Source organism: Danio rerio, chromosome 4 (genome assembly GCF_052040795.2).
Source record: "Danio rerio strain M-AB ecotype USA chromosome 4, GRCz13ab, whole genome shotgun sequence".
Taxonomy (NCBI): domain Eukaryota; kingdom Metazoa; phylum Chordata; class Actinopteri; order Cypriniformes; family Danionidae; genus Danio; species Danio rerio.
Genome location: NC_141024.2, coordinates 76,082,501 through 76,107,500, shown reverse-complemented (window position 1 = coordinate 76,107,500; position 25,000 = coordinate 76,082,501). Strand labels below are relative to the sequence as shown.

Sequence of the window (25,000 nt, the reverse complement as noted above, 5' to 3'; positions counted from 1 at the left end):
TGTGTGTAAACGTAATATTCTGTAGTGCGATCTGGTGATGTCAGTCCTCACCCTGCAGATCAGTGCTCTTCTTACCTTGATTTCGTGTCTTGTTTCGAGGCCAAATATCTGAAAACTCTTATATGAAGAGGCAGACATGTCTTGTTAATTCTCCCTTTGTTTGTTTGTGTGCAGGGGCGGTACGTACAGGTATAAGCCGGGCACCACTGCTGTGCTCAGTAAGACCGTGACTCCTCTGACTCTGGATGTTGTGGACGAGTCTGTGCACGTGATGGACACCGAGTGACATCTTCAATACTGTTTCACAAATATTCAACACTCCAGAGTTCTCTAAACCAGTCAAATCATGTCAGGAAAAAGCTTTCAATAAAAGTTCATTTAATTATACCTAAAATTAGAGAGACTTTTCTTTTGTCAAAATGGTTGTGCGTGAAAATCCCAGTAGATCAGCGGTTTCTGAAATACTCACCAGTCTATCTGGCAGCAGCAACCATGCCACATTTAAAGTCTCGTAAATCCCCTTTCATCCTCATTCTGCTGCAGATCATCTGATCATGTCTACATGCCGAAATGCAGCGAGCTGCTGCCGTGTGATTCGCACTGTTGACAAACAGTCAACACTGTAGAGTAACATACTAATACGGAGGAGGTTTTCAGTCTGTCAGCTGAAGTCAAGCCCTTCCTGCCCCATGAGGAGTTTATAAGAGTAATTCATGTCTGTTAGATCAGATCAGTCGACTTAAAGTTAGTCCAGACTGTGTGGGTGCTCTCCTACTAATTGCCAGATAACGTGTCATTTCCCCAGTTTCAGACTCTGATTCTTCAATATTAGAGAAATATTCACTCTGGAATAGCCTGTTTTTATTTTACTTCTGATTAACAGTGAATTGTTCTGTTATTAAAATGTGATCTAGAGTGAGTTTGACCAGTAAAAAATGCTTTAAATCAGAGCATGTGTGTAATTAATTACAGCGATTTACTTCAGCTTTACTTTATCGCCACAGCTGAGGGTTAGTACATTTATAAAGGAAGATGTGGACGTTAAATCAGGTTTATTTTGTACAGTAACATAACAAATATCCATACAGCAGTGGAAATTAACCTGTATCCTGTCTCATTTGCTGTGCAATAACAGTGCAAAGATGAACATATGCACTATGTGTGTGTGTGTGTATACGCCTGAACTTTGAGAGTGACTAGTTATGAAAGTTACTGTATTATTTCTTATAAATGTTATTTAAGATCTGCTTCATGTCTGTTATGTCGCTGCGAAGATTGAGGCCCACTCTGACAGGCACGGGGGGCGGGGAGAACCAGCATTAAAGACACCGGCCACAGAAACAGCTACATGGTGTTGAAAGCACAAAATCCTAGCATTTTAAAAGGTATAACAAATAATTGGATGGGTGTTTTGAGCTGAAACTTTACAGAAACATTGTGGAGACACAAAAGTGTTGACACTAATGTCTTTATAAGAGGTGTCAGGATCCGGCGCTGTCACCTCTAGTGCCTCTCCATCTTGTTTAGTCCTTGTTTGTCTGATCTTGTCCACCTGTTCCTTGTGTTCTCTAATTTATATATTTAATATAACTTTATATTGTGTTCATTTGCCTCTTGTCCTTGCTGGTTTGCACACTGGCTGTTTCTTAATTCCAAGAACACAGAAAATGGACTTGCTTTCTTGTGGAGACCGGTCTTGCCAGGTGTCCTCTGAAGAATGAACTCGGGACACCACGAGAACAGAACGCGTCTTATAGGAAATGAGATGCTGCGTTCTTTCTGATGTTTACATGTCTTTAACACTTTTTAAATGGTAAATTATTTAAACATTACAGCATTCATACAACGATTTATTGTTTTTCCCCTTTTTCAAAATGTATTAATTTCATTTCATTTTCTTGTCGGCTTAGTCCCTTTATTATTCCGGTGTCGCCACAGCGGAATGAACCGCCTACTTATCCAGCAAGTTTTTAAGCAGCAGATGCCCTTCCAGCCGCAACCCATCTCTGGGAATTCAAAATATATACTCTGCATGAAACATTATCGTGGAGAGGTGAGCATGATCTAACACCCAATAAGGGAGAAGAGCATGCTCAGAGTCTGGCGGCTAATCAGCAGGTCAATCAGAAATCATAAATAACAGCTTTCTTTCTTCTGAAAAAAGTGTCAAAAGTAACTCTGTTACAGTATTAGTTACTAGTAAAAGTAACATCGTTACAGTATTAGCTACTGTCAAAAGTAATGCTGGTACAGTATTAGTTACTGTCAAAAGTAACTTCGTTACAGTATTAGCTACTGTCAAAAGTAATGCTGGTACAGTATTAGTTACTGTCAAAAGTAACTTCGTTACAGTATTAGCTACTGTCAAAAGTAATGCTGTTACAGTATTAGTTACTAGTAAAAGTAACGCCGTTACAGTATTAGTTACTGTCAAAAGTAGCTTCGTTACAGTATTAGCTACTGTCAAAAGTAACAACGTTACAGTATTAGTTACTGTCAAAAGTAGCTTCGTTACAGTATTAGCTACTGTCAAAAGTAACGCCGTTACAGTATTAGTAACTGTCAAAAGTAACGCCGTTACAGTATTAGTTACTGTCAAAAGTAGCTTCTTTACAGTATTAGCTACTGTCAAAAGTAACGCTGTTACAGTATTAGTTACTAGTAAAAGTAACGCCGTTACAGTATTAGTTACTGTCAAAAGTAGCTTCGTTACAGTATTAGCTACTGTCAAAAGTAATGGCGCTACAGTATTAGTAACTGTCAAAAGTAATGCCGTTACAGAATTAGTTACTGTCAAAAGTAACGCCGTTACAGTATTAGTTACTGTCAAAAGTAATGCCGTTACAGAATTAGTTACTGTCAAAAGTAACGCCGTTACAGTATTAGCTACTGTCAAAATAACGACGTTATAGTATTAGCTACTGTCAAAAGTAACGACATTACAGAATTAGTTACTGTCAAAAGTAATGCTGTTACAGAATTAGTTACTGTCAAAAGTAACGACGTTACAGTATTAGTTACTGTCAAAAGTAGCTTCGTTACAGTATTAGCTACTGTCAAAAGTAACGCTGTTACAGTATTAGTTACTAGTAAAAGTAACGCCGTTACAGTATTAGTTACTGTCAAAAGTAGCTTCGTTACAGTATTAGCTACTGTCAAAAGTAACAACGTTACAGTATTAGTTACTGTCAAAAGTAGCTTCGTTACAGTATTAGCTACTGTCAAAAGTAACGCCGTTACAGTATTAGTAACTGTCAAAAGTAACGCCGTTACAGTATTAGTTACTGTCAAAAGTAGCTTCTTTACAGTATTAGCTACTGTCAAAAGTAACGCTGTTACAGTATTAGTTACTAGTAAAAGTAACGCCGTTACAGTATTAGTTACTGTCAAAAGTAGCTTCGTTACAGTATTAGTTACTGTCAAAAGTAACAACGTTACAGTATTAGTTACTGTCAAAAGTAACAACGTTACAGTATTAGCTACTGTCAAAAGTAACAACGTTACAGTATTAGTTACTGTCAAAAGTAACGCTGTTACAGTATTAGTTACTAGTAAAAAGTAACGCCGTTACAGTATTAGTTACTGTCAAAAGTAGCTTCGTTACAGTATTAGCTACTGTCAAAAGTAATGGCGCTACAGTATTAGTTACTGTCAAAAGTAACGCTGTTACAGTATTAGTTACTAGTAAAAGTAACGCCGTTACAGTATTAGTTACTGTCAAAAGTAGCTTCTTTACAGTATTAGCTAGAGTCAAAAGTAACACGTTACAGTATTAGCTACTGTCAAAAGTAACAAGGTTACAGTATTAGTTACTGTCAAAAGTAACAACGTTACAGTATTAGTTACTGTCAAAAGTAGCTTCTTTACAGTATTAGCTAGAGTCAAAAGTAACACGTTACAGTATTAGCTACTGTCAAAAGTAACAACGTTACAGTATTAACTACTGTCAAAAGTAATGCCGTTACAGTATTAGTTACTGTCAAAAGTAGCTTCGTTACAGTATTAGCTACTGTCAAAAGTAACGCCATTACAGTATTAGCTACTGTCAAAAGTAACGACGTTACAGTATTAGCTACTGTCAAAAGTAACGACGTTACAGTATTAGCTACTGTCAAAAGTAACGACGTTACAGTATTAACTACTGTCAAAAGTAATGCCGTTACAGTATTAGTTACTGTCAAAAGTAGCTTCGTTACAGTATTAGCTACTGTCAAAAGTAACGCCATTACAGTATTAGCTACTGTCAAAAGTAACGACGTTACAGTATTAGCTACTGTCAAAAGTAACGACGTTACAGTATTAGCTACTGTCAAAAGTAACGCCATTACAGTATTAGCTACTGTCAAAAGTAACGACGTTACAGTATTAGTTACTGTCAAAAGTAACGACGTTACAGTATTAGTTACTGTCAAAAGTAGCTTCGTTACAGTATTAGCTAGATTCAAAAGTAACATGTTACAGTATTAGCTACTGTCAAAAGTAATGCCGTTACAGTATTAGCTACTGTCAAAAGTAACGCGTTACAGTATTAGTTACTGTCAAAAGTAACGCGTTACAGAATTAGTTACGGTCAAAAGTAATGCCGTTACAGTATTAGTTGCTGTCAAAAGTAACACGTTACAGTATTAACTACTGTCAAAAGTAATGCCGTTACAGTATTAGTTACTGTCAAAAGTAGCTTCGTTACAGTATTAGCTACTGTCAAAAGTAACGCCATTACAGTATTAGCTACTGTCAAAAGTAACGACGTTACAGTATTAGCTACTGTCAAAAGTAACGACGTTACAGTATTAGCTACTGTCAAAAGTAACGACGTTACAGTATTAACTACTGTCAAAAGTAATGCCGTTACAGTATTAGTTACTGTCAAAAGTAACGACGTTACAGTATTAGTTACTGTCAAAAGTAACGACGTTACAGTATTAGTTACTGTCAAAAGTAGCTTCGTTACAGTATTAGCTAGATTCAAAAGTAACATGTTACAGTATTAGCTACTGTCAAAAGTAATGCCGTTACAGTATTAGCTACTGTCAAAAGTAACGCGTTACAGTATTAGTTACTGTCAAAAGTAACGCGTTACAGAATTAGTTACGGTCAAAAGTAATGCCGTTACAGTATTAGTTGCTGTCAAAAGTAACGCCGTTACAGTATTAGCTACTGTCAAAAGTAACGCCATTACAGTATTAGCTACTGTCAAAAGTAACGACGTTACAGTATTAGTTACTGTCAAAAGTAACGACGTTACAGTATTAGTTACTGTCAAAAGTAGCTTCGTTACAGTATTAGCTAGATTCAAAAGTAACATGTTACAGTATTAGCTACTGTCAAAAGTAACGCCGTTACAGTATTAAATTACTAGTTACATTTATTAGTATACATACTTTTAATCAGTATATTACACTACAATGCACTTAATTGTTTTTAGTATATTTTTAATGCACTCAAGTACACTTCTTTTCACCTGGGATTATTGACAACCAGACATTAGGACAAGCAGAGATCAACTCCTACAGTTTGTATTAGCAATCCAGACATCAGCTCAAGCTCATCTCATTACTGATCAACTAAACAAAGCAGCTTACAGTGGAGGACGACTGTTCTGGCTAAAGGTAGGTGTGTGTGTGTGTGTGTGTGTGTGTGTGTGTACGCTCAGAATACAGATGTAGAGGCAACATTACAAGAGCATAACTGATGAACATCTCGTCTCACATTTACTGTTTGATCCTGCAGAGGATTCTGGGTAAATCTCTCGTCAGTCTTCAGCTAAGTTTCACCGATGATCCATACTGAGCCCAAAACCCAGCATGTAGCGGCTCAGTGAATGTGGTCTGGACTGAGTGGATGAGGCTCATTGTGTCTCTATAGATGTTGTAGAAGATCAGAGTTCCTGCACTGTGATCCACAAACACTCCTAGTTTACGGCTGAGCGGCTTCACTGGGAGAACAGTCTCTATGTTATTGTATCTGATCATGAAACTGGATGGAGTGCAGATCAAACTCCAGGAATGATCATTATGTCCAAGCAGATGCTCTCTACCATCTCCATTCCTCCTGATGCTCTTATATGCCACTGCTATATCCACATCTCCAATGCAGTCAATCTCCCAGTAGCAGCGTCCACACACACTCTCTCTGCTCAACACCTGAGGATGACTAAATCTGTGTGGATGATCAGGATACGGCTGTATCTCTCTCACTCGGGTCAGCTTTCTGTTCTCCTCAGACAGTTTGAGTTCAATGTGTGCTGTGTTTGTGTCCAGTGTGAGGAAACAGACATCTGAACACAAGAACACACACATTTATAACACAACAACACTCACTACAGCAGACTGTGTGTGTGTGTGTGTGTGTAGACATACATTTGTGCAGTCCTGCTGTAATCCTCTGTTGTCCTCCATGATCCACACTGTAATCACACACAGATTAACATTCAGTCACTAAACAAACACTGAACACAGTTCAAGAGTTCACACTTAGCTGATGATTGATTTTAAAGCTTGTTTGGCATGCTGCCCCAGGAGAGAGCCCTGAGCTCATAAGATCCTCGAGCCCGGGGCTCTCTCTCGTTTGCAAATCGAGAGGGGAGTTTGAGCTCAGGTAGATCTGGAGTACTCCCCTGCTGTAGTAGCTAATGAACAGATAGTGATCGCTCTTAAGAGATAACTGCTTACTAGCAGCATGTCTATGTGCTGATTTGGACTAGTCAACTAACTTAAGCTGCATGTTTTTGGGCAGTGGGAGGAACCCGGGGAACCCAAGGGAAACCCACATGAACACAGGGAGAATAAGTATACTCCGGACAGAAATGTCAGCTGGCTTGATAATGACTTGAACCAGTGACGTTCTTGCTGTGAGGCAACAGTGCTAAACACTGGGCCACCCATCTAGGAAAGGAGGAGGAGCAGGGGTGGAAGGGAGGATTCTTCAAATGGAAGATGGCTGTTAAATGGAGCTGAGGGTGTTTATAGTGGTTTAGGAATCATCTGATTGGTGAATCATGAATTGGCTAATGCAGGACAGGCTGTGATCAATCATAAGCACGTGATCCTCTCGAGATTAGTTTATGAACAAACTTCACTTTATTTTCAGCAGATTTGCAGTCAAAGTTAACCACATCAAACATCACACATTAAGTACACTTCTTTTATTCATTCATGTTGACATTAGATGGCTGTTAAATGCTTGATTCTGATTAGCTGATTAATGCATAATATTCATATTTTAATAACTGCATTAATAACTAGATAGTGTATCCTGCATGCGGGGACAAACGATATCAGGTTGCGGCAGACGGAGATCCTCAAGGGAGACTTCAAGAGCCTGATTAAGACGTTTCGATGCACCTCGCCCACCACGCAGATACTCGTTTCTGGACGGATTCCTACCTACCGCTGAGCAAATGAAGGTTCAGTAGACTCTTCTCTCTGAATGAATGGCTATTAACATGGTGTGAAGAACAGAAGCTGCTCTTCGCTAATAACTGGAATTTTTTCTGGGAGCGTCCTCGGCTTTCCTGTGCTGATGGTCTGCACATCTGCAACATCTCCAGGACGCTTCGTTCTGTCTGACTAGTGAGTGAAAATTCACATTTTAGCCATATAGACTCTCGCTCGCCCCATTTAAAACTAGGGTTGGGTACTGTAACCTGCTGCCTAACTTTGGAGCCGGTATGCACACACAAATTTCGGTGCCTAACTCCGGTGCTGCGACAAGAACGTACAGCAGGTCACACACTAAAAGCGCTGCTCGATGACACACAGCGTCATGCATTTTATAATTCACAACTCGGCGGCTGTCTGCGGCGCCAAGCCACGACTCTGGACACTGTTCATATTTCTGTGGCACCACAGAGCACCATGTGAATGGTTTCATTTTAAATAACGTGAATGTGTGCTTTCAGTGTGTGACTGGTTTTTGGATTTTCCTATCATGATCCCCTTTTATATGTTATAGCACATGATTTGATTAACGTCATTGCATCACGCGCTATACACATTTCCTACGGAGTTTCATGTCATTTTGAATCAAATTTTTCATGTCCGTGTAAACGTACTCTTTGACAGCTTGTGACATTATCTTGCACATTCAGTGAGTGTGTTTACATGGACAGCAATACTCTGATTGTAATATGATCAAGACAATACTCTGATCAAGAGTCGACAACGTAAACTGTGATTTTTGATTATCTTTAAGGACCACAGACACAAACTGCAGAGAAAACATTTATGGGCTGGTGGCATACAGACTGTAAGGTACTGAGGATCAAGATTATTGACGGCTTTATATACAAATAATACAACTTTGCAATCAATACTGTATTTAATATATAACCATTGAAGTGCAGCTAAAATCAGAGTTAGCGACTCATACTTGCGGATGCCAGAGAAGTCTAGCTGCTGCATTTTGTACCAGCTACAGACAAGAGAGAGAGAAATACCAACATAGAGAGAGTTACAGTAATCCAGACGTGTTCTTATGAAGAAATCAATCACTGTTTAAACATTAATCTGGGATAAAACGACTTGACTTTAGTTATCTGAGGAGGTAAAAGCAGGTTTTTATGACAGTACCGATCTGATTGTCAAATTTTAAGTTTTTATCAAGCATAACACTGAGATTTCTTGCACACTGGGTAATATGTGGGGTCAAAGATCCCACACTGACATCTAACAGAGACTTTTCTTTGTGCCCAAATACAAATTACTTTAGTTTTATTTTCATTTAAATATAATAAATTGCCTGAGAACCAAAGTTTAAGCTCCTCTAAACAAGCCAGCAGTGGCTGTGAGCCATTTATATCATTTTGTTTTCAAGGAATATACATCTGAGTGTCATCCGCATATAGATGAAAGGAAAATGGAAGCCAGGGGGAGCTTTAATCAGTGTATATAATCCCCCAGGACCCTATGTCAGTTTTTAAAAAGAGTTTGCTGATTTGATTTCTAGTTAATACTGATAAATTAATTGTGGGATAACACACACAGATAATCAGTCCTAGTCAAAGTCAGTTCCACTGCAAATGATGACTTCATGATCTCTTTCAGTGATAAAATTGAAGGCTTCAGACAGAAAATAGAAGATGTTGTTGTTAGATGTTCTGCACTGCTGCATACTTCAGATTCAGTAAACATTCCACTGAATCAAAATAACCTACAGTGCTTTAAAATCATAGAACAGGAAGAGCTAGATCAACTTAAATATGTCTAAACCAGCTACATCTACAGTCTTATGCTAAAATTTGCCCCACTCTGTGGCTGAGTAATAATGTGCTCTTTCTTTATGAGAAGATCACAGTGAAATGCCATTGGGTTTCTAGAAAAAGCTAGATAAGTACATAGTGTACAGTACTGAGATGTGTGAAATTACACTGAGCAGTAGGTAGTGCTGTCGCCTCACAGCAAGAAGGTTGCTGGTTGGACTAAGTGTACAGAATGGCGAAAAAAAAGCTAAATTGTTTATATATATATATATAAATATATATATACATACAGGGCTGGCGCATCCATAGAGGCGACCTAGGCGGCCGCCTAGGGGGGCAAAATAGAGAGGGCGGCGTCCGCAACACTACCCTTACCACCCGCGCCCTCAGTTATATCCACGTCTAGGACGGCAGAATAGAAAGGGCAGCGTCCGCAAAACTACCCTTACCACCCGCGCCCTCAGTTATATCCACGTCTAGGACGGCAGAATAGAAAGGGCAGCGTCCGCAAAACTACCCTTACCACCCGCGCCCTCAGTTATATCCACGTCTAGGACGGCAGAATAGAAAGGGCAGCGTCCGCAAAACTACCCTTACCACCCGCGCCCTCAGTTATATCCATGTCTAAGACAGCAGAATAGAAAGGGCGGCGTCCGCAACACTACCCTCACCACCCAGGCCCTCAGTTATATCCACGTCTAGGGCGGCAGAATAGAGAGGGCGGCGTCCGCGACACTACCCTTACCACCCGCACCCTCAGTTATTTCCGCGTCTAGGCGCCCCCACCCCCGCTTTTACTTTAGGGTTGAGGGCGGCGTGACCACCCTTTGTTTTGTTAAAAAACAGATGCTCATGACATAAATTTGTCACTGTATACCTTACTGTGTAGTGCTCCTTATACTCACTGTATACTGCACCATTATGTCTCCTGCACTCCTGCACTGGCTCTTATACTCCTCATAGCTTTATACATTTTGTTAGAGAAAAGGAATTTATTCTTATAACTTTTGTGTTTTCATTTATTAGAAAAATGTTTAGACTAACAACAGATTAATCAATCTTTTCTATTGTATTATAAAACATCTTGACCAGACAAACAAATAAATTTAGGTTTGTTCCAGAACTATAGTCTAGACATGTCACAAGTTGTCCTGATGCTTGTAGAAGTGTGAAATATATTAAAGATGCACGGAAGTGTTCAGCTCTGGTATGCAGAGAAGGGTTGCAGAAAGAGGAAGTATGTCTGGGGTTACAAAGAGCCAAGGGACTGCAGAATGACTGATAAGTGACGTTAAACCAAAACTCCACCTGTTAAGGTCAGTTGTGTATATATGCTGGAGTCAGGAAATGTAAGTTAGTTGTGAACCTCCTGTGTGTAATTCTTGTATTACATTGGGGTAACGTAACCCAGAGCTCTGTCATCCAATTATTTGTATCTAAGAAATTTGTATCTAATAAATTACTAATATTTTTGGCATTAAAGAAAAAAAATCTCCAGACCTTTTCTTATCGAACACGCATGGAATTGGCAGGATATTCCAACAATTTACATAATATGTACTCTTGTTATTTGCTCCTCTGGTTAGATGCTAACTGCATTTCATTGGGTCTTTACAGTACTTCACACAATGACAGTGAGGGTGAATTTCAAGGTTTAATCTGCTCTCTGCATCTAAAGATAAATCATCTAAATTAAACATGGATAAGTGCTGTGCCCTCACAGCAAGAAGGTCGCTGGTTTGAGTCCCGCCTGGGTCAGTTGGCGTTTCTGTGTGGAGTTTGCATGTTCTCCCTGCGTTCTCGTGGGTTTCCTCAAAGTGCTATAGTTTCCAGCACAGTCCAAACACATGTGGTACAGGTGAATTGGGTAGGCTAAACTGGCCGTAGTGTATGAGTGTAAATGAGTGTGTATGGATGCTTCCCAGAGATGGGTTGCAGCTGGAAAGGCATCTGCTGTGTAAAACATGTGCTGGATAAGTTGGTGGTTCATTCCACTGTAGCGACCCCAGATTAATATTAAAGGGACTAGCTGAAAAGAGAATGAATAAATGAATGAATAAACTTGTAAGTGCTGCTCCACATACTTGAGTTTGTCCAGTGTGTAGTTTGGATCCTCCAGTTGTTCAGAGAGCAGCTTGACTCCTGAATCTCCTGGATGATTGTAGCTCAGATCCAGCTCTCTCAGGTGTGAGGGGTTTGAAGTCAGAGCTGAAGACAGAAAACCACAGCCTTCCTCTGTCACCATACAGCCAGACAATCTACAAACACACACACACACACACACACAATCCACATCACATTAGTTTGACAGAGAGACATCACTAACACCTGTCAACTCAGAGAAAATTAATTAGAATTTTACAAATATCCTTTATTACAAGTATTTCCCCCCACAATTACATGACAATACTAATTTTTAAAGAATATAGCATGGAGAACAAAGGAGATCACCCAGGCAAACTTTCCAAGTAAGCAGGCATAGACCCAGATGGAAAGGGTTAATCGCACAGCTTGAACATTCACATCTCCGATACCTTCTTTTCTTTATTTTCCATTGAGAGTCTAGTTAGTGAGTCGCAAACCATTAGTCAGCACGACTGGCCCTTTTTCCGCTTCAACTTGAAACGAACGACTCCACCCCACTTCATACCTCGCGAGGACCAAGAAGGGTTAAATTGATTATGTTATACAATTATACTGACTCATTTACATCAAATAATAAAGAAAATCAGGAATAGTTTGCATAATATTGTGAAGCACAGTACAATAATCATTACTGCACATGTATTTCTCTCATCTCATCATACTTTGGCATTACATGATATTTACAACTAATTATGGTAACATTTATATCATTGAAATATGGGGTTGATTTATTTACCTCAGTGTGTCCAGTTTACAGTCTGGACTCTTCAGTCCATCAGAGAGCTTCTTCACTCCTGAATCCTGCAGGTCATTGTTACTCAGGTCCAGCTCTCTCAGCACACAGTTTGAGGATTGTAGAGCTGAAGACAAACTCTCACAGCACTCAACAGTGAGATTACAGCACTGTAGCCTGTGTAGAGGACATATCAGGTCTGTTAAACAACAATAAACAACAATATTAATGAGTTAATCTGGTAGACTATGCAGAATTCTACTGACACTGCCAAATGTACGTGTGTCCGGTTCAATTTAATTCACCTTTATTTGTATAGTGCTTTTACAATGTTATCTTATAGATATTATTTTTGAGGTTGTGTCAGCATTTCACTGCATATCACACTGTGATCACAGTCACTGTTTGACTGTTTATGTGGCATAAAAATTCCTGTAATAAACTGACTGTTGGGAGTGCAATAGATGACCAATCACTCTTAGGATCAAGAAAACAGGCCAATGAACAGGCCAAGTGTGCAGACATAGCAATGAAAAGACTGGGTCTGCCGCCTCCGCAGGCAGCGCTTGCAGGCTCACTATCTAATTAAAAGGGGGCAACAGGAGCCTTGGCACAAGGTGAACTGAGGTCTCAGGTAAACGAAGGAGTAAGTCGGTCCGAATTACCAGCACAATTCGCTGATTGAAAATGCCACAGGAATCCTGGCCCTTCTTATACCAATGTGATAAGCAGAGCTGCCTTAAGGACAGAACTTGTAGATACTGATCGAGTGGCTCAACGGACCTGATCATAACCGCTGGGGCTAGAGAGGGGGCAAGAGGGCAAGAGAGGGGGCGGGGATGGAATAAAACATATTCTACGGGCCCTTAAAGATACCGGCTGATGAGGTTATGCTTCTATCCCCAGAGAGAACGAGGATGCTCGCACGCCAAACCTTTAGTGTGAAGGGAGACAGCCTGTGGTCCAGCTATCTTGAAGGAAGATAACGCAACACTAATAAGGCATGTCTGGGGAGACTCCTCTTCAAAACATAGGCATGCCTAATAGGGTGCTATAGCCTGAGTGACAGTGTTACCATCGCACTGATAGGTCACCTAGGTCCACCTCGCTCTGTCTAGAAACCATCCAAGGAGGTTCCAGGGCCCTGCACAGGTGCCAGAGGGTGCTTGTCCCAGAAAAAGGAGTGCTTTTTCCGGGGAATTCTTCAGGGAGGGTTAGCACGAGGAGTGTGTGTATAGAAACTCGGGTCCAGTTGGGTCAGAAATTACCCGCTCCTCGTCTCCCCACCCTTGCACATGTCTGTGAGAGCAGGCTCACTGGGGAAAAGAAAACATATATTGCGTAAACCTGGGGCCAGCTGAGAGCCAGTGCATTTGTGCCCAGCAGGGAAAGCCAGTGAAGGGCCCACCTCCCGTGGAGGTGTGGGAAAGGAGCTCATCCTCTGGTGCCATCAAGCCTGTAGTGAAATGCACCAAAGCTGGAAGCTGAAAGGCAGCGTGTCCCATGATGGCAGCAATTGGGCTGCCACAAACAGAGGGAGGAAAAGCGGCTCTTTTTGGATCGCTACATTCATTTGTGGCCTCCGCCGGGGAAAGAACGGTTCCTCTCATCTCCACGCGGCCCGCCTTAGATTTGCTTCGCGGCCCGATTATTTAATTGTGTCCTGTTACGGGAGTTTCAACTCCTTGCCTGACCTGCTTCATCGCACATGGCTGATCTTTTACCACAGGGGACTCCTGGGTTAAATCACCGACGGTGCCACAGAGAAGGCCTGCCTGGGATATGGGCACACTAAGAAAGCATACTTTGTCAGCGTGGCAAATATCTTCAGGGTAAGCCAGGGTGGCATTTCCGGACCACTATGTGGCCATCATCCTCCCCAGGGCACGGAAGGTCTGATTTGAAGGTCATGGGAGCATAGTCGATCACTGTGCGATGTTTACGCATAAGCCTGCGGTGCAGGGCAGAAGCGGCATGGTGGTGTGGGCTCTATCTGTGAGAGACAGAGATAACCCACCTACCTTAGACAGGGGTCTCAGTTTACCCCTCCAGATGGCGGTGCTCACCACCTGAGGGAATAGCATCGTACCACTGGCTGCCTCACTATCAAGGGAGGTAAAAGCGGAACTAAACTGATCTGAGTCTTCAGTGCAGGCTCCAGTGTTGTCTACTGTGATCAATGAATGAATGAATACTCACAGAGCTCTTCTGCAGTTTCTCACAGCTGGTATCAGTCTCAGTCTTCCCTCATCTGATGTGTTGTACTTCTTCAGCTCAAACTCATCCAGCGGCTCCTCTGACATCTGAAGCATGTAGGAGATTGTTGAGCAGTGAGCAGGAGTGAGTTTCTCCTCTGAGTGTTTGTCTGATTTCACAAACTCCTGAATCTCTCTGGACAGAGTCTGATCTTTCACCTCCAGCAGACAGAGGAACAGATTGATGGATCTGTCAGCCAAAAGAGGGACATCTCCCTTGATCTTGTCTTTAATGTACTGTGAGCTCCTCCTGATGCTCTCTGAGCTCTCCTCTGTGTGTGTCAGTAGATCCTGTAAGAGTCTCTGGTTGGACTCCAGTGAGACGCCCAGCAGGAACCGCAGAAACAGATCCAGATGACCAATACTGCTCTCCACAGCTTTATCTACTGCTTGTTTATGTGCATCTTCTATTGACACATAATTTGTCAACATCTTCATTATTATAGTTAAATGGCAGCGTAACACAAAGCAAGCAGCGAGAAACTCCTGAAAGCTGAGATGGATGAAGCTGTAGACTTTCCTCTGATGAATCACAGATTCCTCCTTGAAGATCTCAGTGCAGATGCCAGAATACACCGAGGCATCAGTGACGTCTAAGCCGCTCTCAATCAGGTCCTCCTCATAGAACATCACATTGCCCTTCATCAGCTGTCTGAAAGCCACTTCAGCAAGTTTGACAATAATTTCTCTGTTGGACTGCAGTTTCTCTGGATCTCTCTGGAGTTTCTCTGGATCTCTCTCTTCATACTTCTGCTTCCTCATGTTGATCTGAATCAGCAGGAAGTGGATGTACATCTCAGTCAGAGTTTGAGGGATTTCTGCACTCACATCTTCTTCCAGGAGCTTCTGAAGCACAGTGGAGGAGATCCAGCAGAAGACGGGTATGTGGCACATGATCTGGAGGCTTCTTGCTCTTCTGATGTGGGAGATGATTCTGCTGGCTTGATGCTCGTCGCTGATTCTCTTCCTGAAATATTCCTCCTTCTGAGGCTCAGTGAATCCCTGAATCTCTGTCAGACGCTTGATGTATCTGGAGGGGATCTGATGGGCCGCTGCTGGTCTGGAGGTGATCCAGATGAGAGCAGAGGGAAGCAGATCTCCTTTCAGGAGGCTCCGCATCAACACAGCCACTGATGAAGATTCAGTCACAGCACAAACTTTCTCCTCATCTGAAAAGTTGAGTGTGATTCTGCTTTCATCCAGACCATCAAAGATGAACACAACTCTACACTGCTCATAAATCTTGGGCTCCAGATCTTCAAGTTCAGGATGAAAGTCCAGCAGAAGTCTGTGAAGACTGTACTGATGATCTCTGATCAAGTTCAGCTCTCGAAATGGAAGCACAAACATGAAATCTACATCCTGATGGTCTTTTCCCTCGGCCCAGTCCAGAATGAACTTCTGCACAGAGACGGTTTTCCCGATTCCAGCGATGCCTTTAGTGAGAACAGTCTTGATCTGGGCTTTCTCCTTCTTGATCTTCTCCTCATGTCCTGCTCCAGCTGAGGCTTTAAAGGTGTCATTGCAGTAGACTGGAGTGTGTTGTGAGGGTTCTGTTCTGGCTCTTTTCTCCATCTGTAAAACCTCATGTTCTTCATTCACTCCTTCACTCTCTCCTTCTATGATGTAGAGCTGTGTGTAGATGCTGTTCAGGAGGGTTCGAGTCTCTCCATGGTGGATTCCCTCAAATAATCTCTCATACTTTTTCTTCATGCTGGTTTTGTGCTGCTCTTTGACTCTCTGGAGTTCATCATGTTCTGGTTGGAGTGAATCCTGCTGCAGGTCTCCAGTCTGATCATCTCCATCCACACTGCAGGAACAACAACAACACAAAGAATCAATGAGTAAGAGTGTAAAGATCCTTTAGTAAAGCCATGTATGTGTTTCTCAGAAACAGCTGAGACACAATGCACAGATTTAATTCAGAATGAGCCATTGCCCAAATTGCAGTTCTGGATTCAATCCCCCATCATCCCTCATGTCTAAGGCAGAATACCAGAGCTTCTGTATATATATATATATATATATATATATATATATATATATATAATATATATATATATATATATATATATATATATATATATATACATACACACACAAACATACTGCTCAAGCCACCCAGCTCACCGCACACCAAAAACAATTAAACCAATTGACTATGTTGATGGAGGAGCTGGTTAAAGCTATGCAACAACTCCTTACCATCCCACACACTAGCAGCCTATTTCACCCCAATCCCCTGCTCAACACCATCAACCTTTCCCGTGGCATCAGAGAAGCTAAGAGACAGTACTCCAGAGGTATAGCCCATTGCTTTAATGACAGCAGGGACACACGGAGTCTGTGGAGAGGAATACAGTCCATCACAGACTACAAACCCCAACCACAGACCTGTGACCGCACCATCCCCCTGCTGAACGAGCTAAACACATTCTTCGCTCGTTTTGAGGGACAAAACAGCACCATTGCACAGAAGATGCCACCTCCCCCTGGTGACCAGGTGATGACTCTGTCTCCGGACAGTGTGAGGAAGTCTCTCAGCAGGATCAACGCACGCAAAGCTCCGGGCCCTGACAACATCCCAGGTCGTGTACTGAGAGACTGTGCATCAGAACTCACTAATGTCTTCACAGACATTTTTAACATCTCTCTAACCCAGGCTGTCGTCCCCACCTGTTTTAAAGCCACTACCATCATTCCGGTCCCAAAAAACTCATCTCCCTCCTGCTTTAATGACTACCGTCCAATTGCACTGACTCCTATCATCATGAAGTGCTTTGAACGGCTTGTTATGCAGCACATTAAGTCTGCCCCCCCCCCCCTCCCTGGACCCGTTTCAATTTGCTTATCGGCCCAACCGCTCGGCTGATGATGCCATCTCCACAGCACTTCACACAGCACTCACACATCTGGACAAAAAATACTCCTGCGTCCGTATGCTGTTCATAGACTTCAGTTCAGCATTCAACACTATCATCCCCCAACAGCTCTCTCAAAAACTGCTCCAGCTGGGGCTAAACACCTCTCTGTGTAACTGGCTGCTGGATTTTCTCACTGGAAGACCACAAGCAGTACGGGCCGGCAGGAACACATCCAGTACCATCACTCTAAAAACTGGGGCCCCTCAGGGATGTGTTCTGAGCCCTATCCTCTTCACCCTGCTCACTCATGACTGCGCACCATCACACAACTCCAATCTGTTCATCAAGTTTGCGGATGACACAACTGTGGTGGGTCTCATCAACAAAAGCGATGAGGAAAACTACAGAAGCGAGGTGAGCCGTCTGGCCGAGTGGTGCAGAGACAACAATCTCTTTTTGAATGTGGAGAAGACGAAAGAGATTGTTGTTGACTTCAGGAAAGAGCACACTCTCCATGCTCCCCTGACCATCAACGGTGCGACTGTGGAGCGTGTGAGCAGCACCAAGTTCCTGGGTGTACACATCACTGAGGATCTCTCCTGGACTAAAAACTCCACTGCACTGGCCAAAAAAATCACAGCAGCGTCTCTACTTCCTCCGCAAACTCAAAAGAGCAAGAGCACCAGTTTGGAGCCTGCAATGCATTTGAATTTCCTGCAGGAAAACACTTCAACGCATAGTGAGAACAGCTGAGAAGATCATTGGTGTCTCTCTCCCCCCCCTTCAGGACATTTACAGCACACGTCTTACCCGTAAAGCCCTCTGCATAACAGCAGATGCCACCCACCCAATGCACAGCTTCTTCAGTCTGCTGCCATCAGGGAGGAGACTGCGCAGTCTCCAGGCCAGGACCAACAGACTGAAAGACAGCTTCATCCATCAGGCTGTCAGGAAGCTGAACTCTCTCCCAGCTCTGCTCCCCGCTCCCCCCCCCACGCACCTCTGAACTCTGACTTTATGCAGACACACCATACTACCTCCCTATATGACACTGTCACTTTATCACAATTATCATGTTTACAGGCCTTTTTGCACTACACTGTTCTTTATCTGCACAACTTGCACACAATTTGCTATATGCCCTTAATGTCATTGTATTGTTTACAAATTTTATTACCTATGTATAATTTTTAGACCACATTTTGTGTACAATGTAAATACCGTAAATTTTCTTTTTCTTAAAACTCTACTTTATTTATATTAATGTTAAGCACCTTGGGTCTGAGAGTAACGCAATTTCGATTCTCTATATGTCTTGTACATGTGGCTGAATTGACAATAAAGCTGACTTTGACTTTGACTTTGATCAAAGTCCCTGATTAGCCTTTCCTGATAATTTTGATGCCAATCCTCAATGATGCAAGGGTTTTGTAATACAATGCAAACTCACGTTATACCCCAGTGATGCCAGTCGCATTGTGTTTGTGTGCATTTCTTCACAAGGAAGTTTACAAACAGTACACAAACTGACCACGCTTGAGATTGGGCCGCTGCTGTGTTGACTGTTGAAGGTTATTTATTCACCTTCAAAAGTTTCGATGGTAAAGGGGAAAGAGATCAACTCTTAATGATTAACCAGGGTAGAAATTCGGCAGACTGACTGGGTGGAGGACACATTGAAACTATTATTTTTAGTTTTATTCTTGTGAAAGCTATATGGAGCCATTTCAAAGAGACGAACAAAAATAAAATGTGTGTGTGCTTTTTTTGTTTGTTTGTACTGTAAACTTTGTAATGGTATTTGTGTGTGAGTAACCGTTGCAGGAAACAATGCACCATTGCATTAATTGCTTGAATAAAGTCCACCACAAACATATCACAACTCTTAGGCCCCGTTTACACTAATACGTTTTAGTTTGAAAACACAAAAGTTTTGCTACGGTTACACCATCCGTCCACACTACGCCGGAGTTCTCGAGCGCCGAAAACGGAGCGTTTCGAAAACGCTGGAGAGGCCGTTTTCATTCTGAAACGCTGCTGCTCCGTCTCAGTGTTGATGATGGAAAACGGAGACATCTGAAAACGGAGGCGGGGCTGCAGACATTCGCCTCTCTGATTGGGGCTTTTCCTCAATATTAAGTAGCCTAACACACACAGTTCAGTCCTGCATTCTCTCCTTGTAAGTTCAGACTTCGCAAGTTTGATCAAGGCTGCATCTCTTCTTCTCAGTTTGATATGGAAAAGCAGATTATACCGAGGACACGGGTAAATCTTCAAAGGGAACAGTGTACTTTATAACTTCATTCACATCGTCCTGCCTACGTTGTTTCACTTTCTCAACATATAAACTTGATATAAGGAACTGCCTATTTTCATTTTAATATTATCAACTAAACAGACAGCAGAAATGTTGAGGCGTCGTGCTGCATATATGAGCGTCATCTTCACTGTGTGGATATTTATAACAAAACGGAGCCGATAACAACTGCCTCCTTACATTTTCAGTGAAAATACGAAACACACCCTCTCTTCTGCTGAATATCAGTTTTAATAATCGATAATGGCCATTATAAAAGTATAACATACAATAAGTTTATACATTATAGGAAATAAAGGCAAGCGATCAGTCAATATACAGAATAGGCTACGTGCTTACATTAATCATTAACTTATCTTTGCGCTCAGCCAAAACACATTACCTGAGAACAAGTAATAGATTCCAATGCCCAAAGTCAGGGAATATGTCGTTAGATAAAGACAACAAGATGAATGAAATATCCCGTTTAATAAATATAGTGAGATTAGATCCAGCGGGAGATGCTTGATGAGCAGTCCGACAAGCAGAGCTCTCATCTGGGTAGAAATGCTGGAGCGCTTGCCCGAGAGTGTGTGTGTGGTCACGTGATGTGCGTTTTCAGCGTTTTGGTGTGGACGGAGAGCAGTTCAGAAACGCTGGGTAAAACGCGAGTGTGGACGCGGATCGTTTTCATTCTAAAACGCCGTTTTAAAACTAAAACGCACTAGTGTAAACAGGGCCTTACTTGGTGGATTTGACTCATAAACTGAGTCCTGAATCGGCTTGATTCGTGTCTGTCTCTGTGCTGTTTATCTGACTTGACTCTGCAGGAGCAAACATTCACATGGGATGGGTATGAAGGTGGGTTAGAATCAGCTCATCGGCATTAAAGGCACAGGCTACAAACAGCTACAGTGTCTACATTGGGCCTATTGTGGAGGTAATCATAATGATCTGATAGATATCATGAGCTGAAACTGTACAGACATATTCTGGAGACCCCAAGGACATGTTTTAAAAGGGGTAAAATAGGAGTACTATTGCTACTGTGGTCATCTTGTTTTTTATTTGTACAGCTATTTGGTTATTAACAACTATTTAGCTATTTTGCGTTTTAAAACAGTTCCATCTCAATAAATCAATATTGATTGTACCCATTATTATTTATGAGGTGAAATACGGTGTGCTTTTCTCACTGAGCTGCCCACTTGGCTTTAATATGTGGCTTCAATAGCCTTTTTGTGTGGTTTTACTACTGATCAAATGTGAGTGTGTGGACATTTACTTTTAGAGTGACTCTGTTCCCTGTAATAAGATGTCTTCAGTGCACTGAGAGAATTAAGAGTAATAATGTCTGATCTCTTCTAGAAACACATGATCATGTAAATGCTGCAGTATAGTCAGGTGTGTGTGCAGATGATCTACCTGAGAACAGGTTGTGTGTGTTCACTCTTAAATGTGATTGGAGTATCCATAGACGCTTCACTTTTCAGAGACACACAGCTGGGCTCTGCTTCTGCTCTCTTCTGATGAACTGAGCTAAAACAGAGGAGATTAGAGTTCAGCGCTGCACACACTGGACTCAACACACCAGATATTACTCAACATTTATGAAACACATCAAACAGCACTGTATTTCTTACAATAGCAAATAGTGAATAAAAATACAGACAAACAAAAAATACCTGCATCCTGTATACAAATCCTGATCTCCAGAAGAGTGTGTGTCCTCCATGTTGGATGTGTAGAGTGTGATGTCCAGCAGAAACTCTAGCAGACACTGAGAAACAATCACAGATGTGCAGTCATTGATCAGCCTTCATCATTCAGCAGAATAGATCAGCAGCTGTACACACTCACATCACTGAAATCCTGAAGTTCATCACGAGTAAACTAATGAAGAATCACAGCCATCATAATGAAAAGAGAGTATTTTAATAATATTATTCATCAGGTAAGTATAAGGGACATTGTACAAGAAACTTACATATTTTTCCCCCAATTTCTGTTTAACAAAGAGATTTCTCCAGCACATTTCTAATCATAACAGTGTTAATAACTCATCTCTAATAACTGATTTATTTATGTCATGATGACAGTAAATAATATTAGACTAGATATTCTTCAAGACACTAGTGTTCAGCTTAAAGTGGCATGTAAAGGCTTCACTAGGGTAATCAGGGTAAAGTTAGGGTCATTAGGCAAGTCATTGTATAACAGTGGTTTGTTCTGTAGCTTATTGAAAACAAATACAGCTTAAAGGGGCGAATAATATTGAGCTTAAAATGCTGTTTAAACAATTAAAAACTGCTTTTATTCTAGCCCAAATAAAACTAATCAGACTTTCTCCAGAAGAACAAACATTAGAGGACATACTGTGAACATTTCCTCAATCTGAGAAACATCATTTGGGAAATATTTAAAAGAGAAAAAAAAACATTAAAAGGAGGCGAATAATTCTGGATTCAACTGTATATTATATCCTTAATCACTATCACCTTCTCCTCCAAATGATGTCACTTTCAAGTCATAGCCTTAAATGTTATGTTAAATTTTAGTTTAAGAAGGTTTTTTATTGAGATATTCATTGCCTTGCACAGCATTTCAGCAAATATTCAACCCAAATTCGTTTCTGGAGACCGCGATTTACGTAGCCGGAGGTACGTATGGCTGCATTTAATTTTCTCAAGCGAACGCAACGGGGGCAGTGTGACGCCGCTCCTCCTTGCGCTCGCCGGCTGGGATGACAGCTCACCTCAGTGTGCCGCAACCAGTTTGTCCAGTTAGCTTGTCGGGTTATGTCAGCCCGGAGGAGGAGGAGCTGGCGTTCGAGATGCGAAAAAGCGCACACAACGGCCTCTCGGGGATCCGCGAAAACAAAAACTGCACAAATACGTACCTCCCGGGACCTATTTTGCGGTCTCCAGAAACGTCAACTGGGTTGCATATATTACAACATCTCTATTTTTTTTTTTTGTACAAAAAAGAATTCAACCAATTAAATAACACACAAAAAATAAAAATAAATAAAAAGTAATAAATAAGTTATTTGTATAAACCCAGAATAAACTTTTCGAAAAACACGAAAATGTCCAACCCCTAAACCCAGCCCACCCCTGGGATTAACACTTATGCAGTAGTGTTGCTGTGACCTTCACCATCTGAGTTTTTCCTTCAAGAGGAAAAAAGACCAAATCTTGTCAAATTGTTTCAATTTCTTTGCCTTTCTAAATATGCTAATTTAGTTTATTCTTCCAGTCGAGATGTAAATGACGGGGATTCTGTTGATTTTTAAAACCTTAGCACCGGCTTCTTTGCCACAATAAGGCTGTAAGACAGCAGTTGTTTTTGAGAGTCCTGGAGTGATCTAGTCTTGTCTGAAACTCCAAATATGAACAAAAGTGGGCCGAAAACTAATTCACAATATCAAATTTTAGAAAGATTTTTACATATATCTGCCCAGAATGGGATCAGTTTAGAACACAGAGCATTACCATGTAGGAGAGTGGCTAAGCCCGTCCTGCATTCATCACAGAAGAGAGAGGTATCAGGGAAAATAGATGTAATTCTGTCTTGGTATAATGGAGCCGGTGTAAATTTTTGAACTGAATGAGATCCTGTCTGGAATTAACAGAACAAGAATGAATTCCCTCGGATGCATATACATATACATACATATATAAATGTACATATACATACATATATATCAACAGCTCATGTGTGCTCATTTAGACAATGAAAGTCAGTGTACATGCGACACTGGGTTATAAGATTCAAACCTCACTAGCATTTGAGAGAATGGCTAACAGTAATAAACTGTACGGTATACAATGTTCATAATCATCTAACACACATGCTGTAGACCGTTGTCTATTAAAATCAACTATAAAATTCAATAGTTGTTCTTCTCAAATGCTTTTCAGCTATTCACTGTGCAATATTTTGTGCACAAACGCAATAATAGTAGATTTTCCTAATATGAGCTGCTGTTATAAAGGTCTGTTTTAGGTAGCTGATGCACATGTAAAGCTGCTTATATGACTGTAAAACATTTACTCACATGCTACTGAGGGCTGAAATGTGTAATCCAGTGTCAAAACACTAGAGACGCTCCTAAAATCTGAGAATACCAGACATCTAAATATATATACAGCTTAACTCACCTCTATTAGATTAGTTCTACTTTAGCAGCAAGGAGTCTTCCGTAACGAAACAACGTCCAACTTCTTCCTGAGGGGAAATGTCTGTTGTGTAGCGCTCATGCGGAGGAGGAGCTGTACGATAAAGAAGAGGAAAAGACAAGAGACAAGTCAGAGGAACAATGTACCTGGAGTCAGAGAGTCAAGTTCAGCTGTACAGCGCGGTTCACTGAAAACACACTCAGATCAGGAGAATGGCTGATCAGTACAGAAACAGATACAGCAGGAGAACGTGTGCAGGAAAAGCACTAATGTTTAACTATGCCTGAAACTAAGGAAATCAATGAACATTCAATCATTAGTTACTGTCATAGTTGAATATTTAGATTACACCATGAGCCTCAAACGAGCCTTAGCTATGCACATCTCCTTCCTGCAAAAGAGCACTGAATAAACACATGAACACAACAACACTGACTGTCATGCTACACTCATTAGTGTTTACAGTATTTCTCTCACAATCTCACGGCAACTCCCAATTTATTGATTTGGTGGCTAATTCGTATGAATTTGTATGATCTAATTTGTACAATTTAGTGTGATTTGCTCATCACCCAATGATGGCTGGGGTTAGGGGTGGGATTGGGTGCCATGCCTCCTTTTTAAAATCGTATATATTTGTACGACTGAACTCGTATGAGTTCATACGAATTAGACACTAAACAGACAAAATGTAAAATGCTTACGTTTCCTCATGAGATCAGGCTGGAATTTTATCACCTTAGAGTTATAAGGTTCTATCTTATTGAGTATTGAGAGCATTCAGAGTCTTTTCTATTTCTGTCATATTTTCTCCTGCTCATTTTGACTGTGTCTGTGCTCTGTATCGGCCAACTACTGCTAACACAACAACGACTTCAAAATACATCTCCAACTATAACTCCAACAACAACTTCAACAACATCAAAACCTTCCACTTCAAAGTGCCTCACACAACACATCCGCCATGTCTTCAACCCAATTCTCCAGCAAGATCAGTCAAAACTCGATCACTGTCCACAAACTCTCTAGACATAATGAAGCTGAACTCTCACTGCTCTTCTAGCAGTGCACCTGTAGTAATGTACATAGCATGCTTTAAAGGAAAGCCTCACTAAATAACTACTTACCAACAAAGACTAAACATTTTATACATCTTTTGAAGGACAAAACTTACGTGAATATAATGATTTAAACCAAGGGACTCACCTTTCAAGCCTCCCGCCTGTCCACAGATCCATATCAATCTAATAGCATGTAATTTGACTGCAATGGTCCAGGCAATCCAATCTGCAAAACATAAGTCCACAAAATATTCATATGTTGATAA

The 25,000-nt window shown here is 41.3% G+C and overlaps 3 protein-coding genes across 8 annotated transcripts in view; 2 read left to right on the top strand and 1 right to left on the bottom strand.

The window, feature by feature from the left end:
• Window positions 1–394, top strand: part of psmb10 (proteasome 20S subunit beta 10) — a 20,852-nt gene extending 20,458 nt beyond the window's left edge. For all 3 annotated transcript variants that reach the window (XM_087246502.1, NM_001328552.2, NM_001002543.2), the window contains one exon: window positions 175–394. In XM_087246502.1, the coding sequence (XP_087102628.1) occupies window positions 175–286 (112 nt within the window). In that variant the 3' untranslated portion in view covers window positions 287–394. The remainder of the gene's footprint in view (window positions 1–174) is intronic.
• The window catches only part of LOC148682569 (uncharacterized), a 1,090,975-nt gene that overhangs the window by 913,679 nt on the left and 152,296 nt on the right, over window positions 1–25,000 (top strand). The gene's annotated exons all lie outside the window — the stretch shown is intronic.
• LOC137487277 (protein NLRC3) lies at window positions 5,416–23,898 on the bottom strand. 3 transcript variants are annotated; one of them, XM_087249827.2, is made up of 9 exons: window positions 23,656–23,898; window positions 22,987–23,113; window positions 21,178–21,272; window positions 20,918–21,031; window positions 14,277–16,142; window positions 12,081–12,254; window positions 11,284–11,457; window positions 6,360–6,406; window positions 5,416–6,277 (listed from the first exon to the last, which is right to left on the bottom strand). In XM_087249827.2, the coding sequence occupies exons 2-9, from the start codon at window positions 22,987–22,989 to the stop codon at window positions 5,760–5,762; spliced, it is 2,991 nt and encodes a 996-aa protein (XP_087105953.1). In that variant the 5' UTR covers window positions 22,990–23,113; window positions 23,656–23,898; the 3' UTR covers window positions 5,416–5,759. The 3 variants fall into 3 exon arrangements, with proteins under 3 accessions (XP_087105953.1, XP_087105955.1, XP_087105954.1); XM_087249829.2 differs by lacking the exon at window positions 22,987–23,113 and adding an exon at window positions 21,353–21,385; XM_087249828.2 differs by lacking the exon at window positions 22,987–23,113.

Coding starts and splice junctions, on each gene's coding strand:
- LOC137487277 (XM_087249827.2), bottom strand. Junction 16,143..20,917: donor CACACACAACCTGTTCTCAG/GTAGATCATCTG, acceptor TTGTTCCTGCAG/TGTGGATGGAGATGATCAGA. Junction 12,255..14,276: donor AGAAACTGCAGAAGAGCTCT/GTGAGTATTCAT, acceptor TCCTCTACACAG/GCTACAGTGCTGTAATCTCA.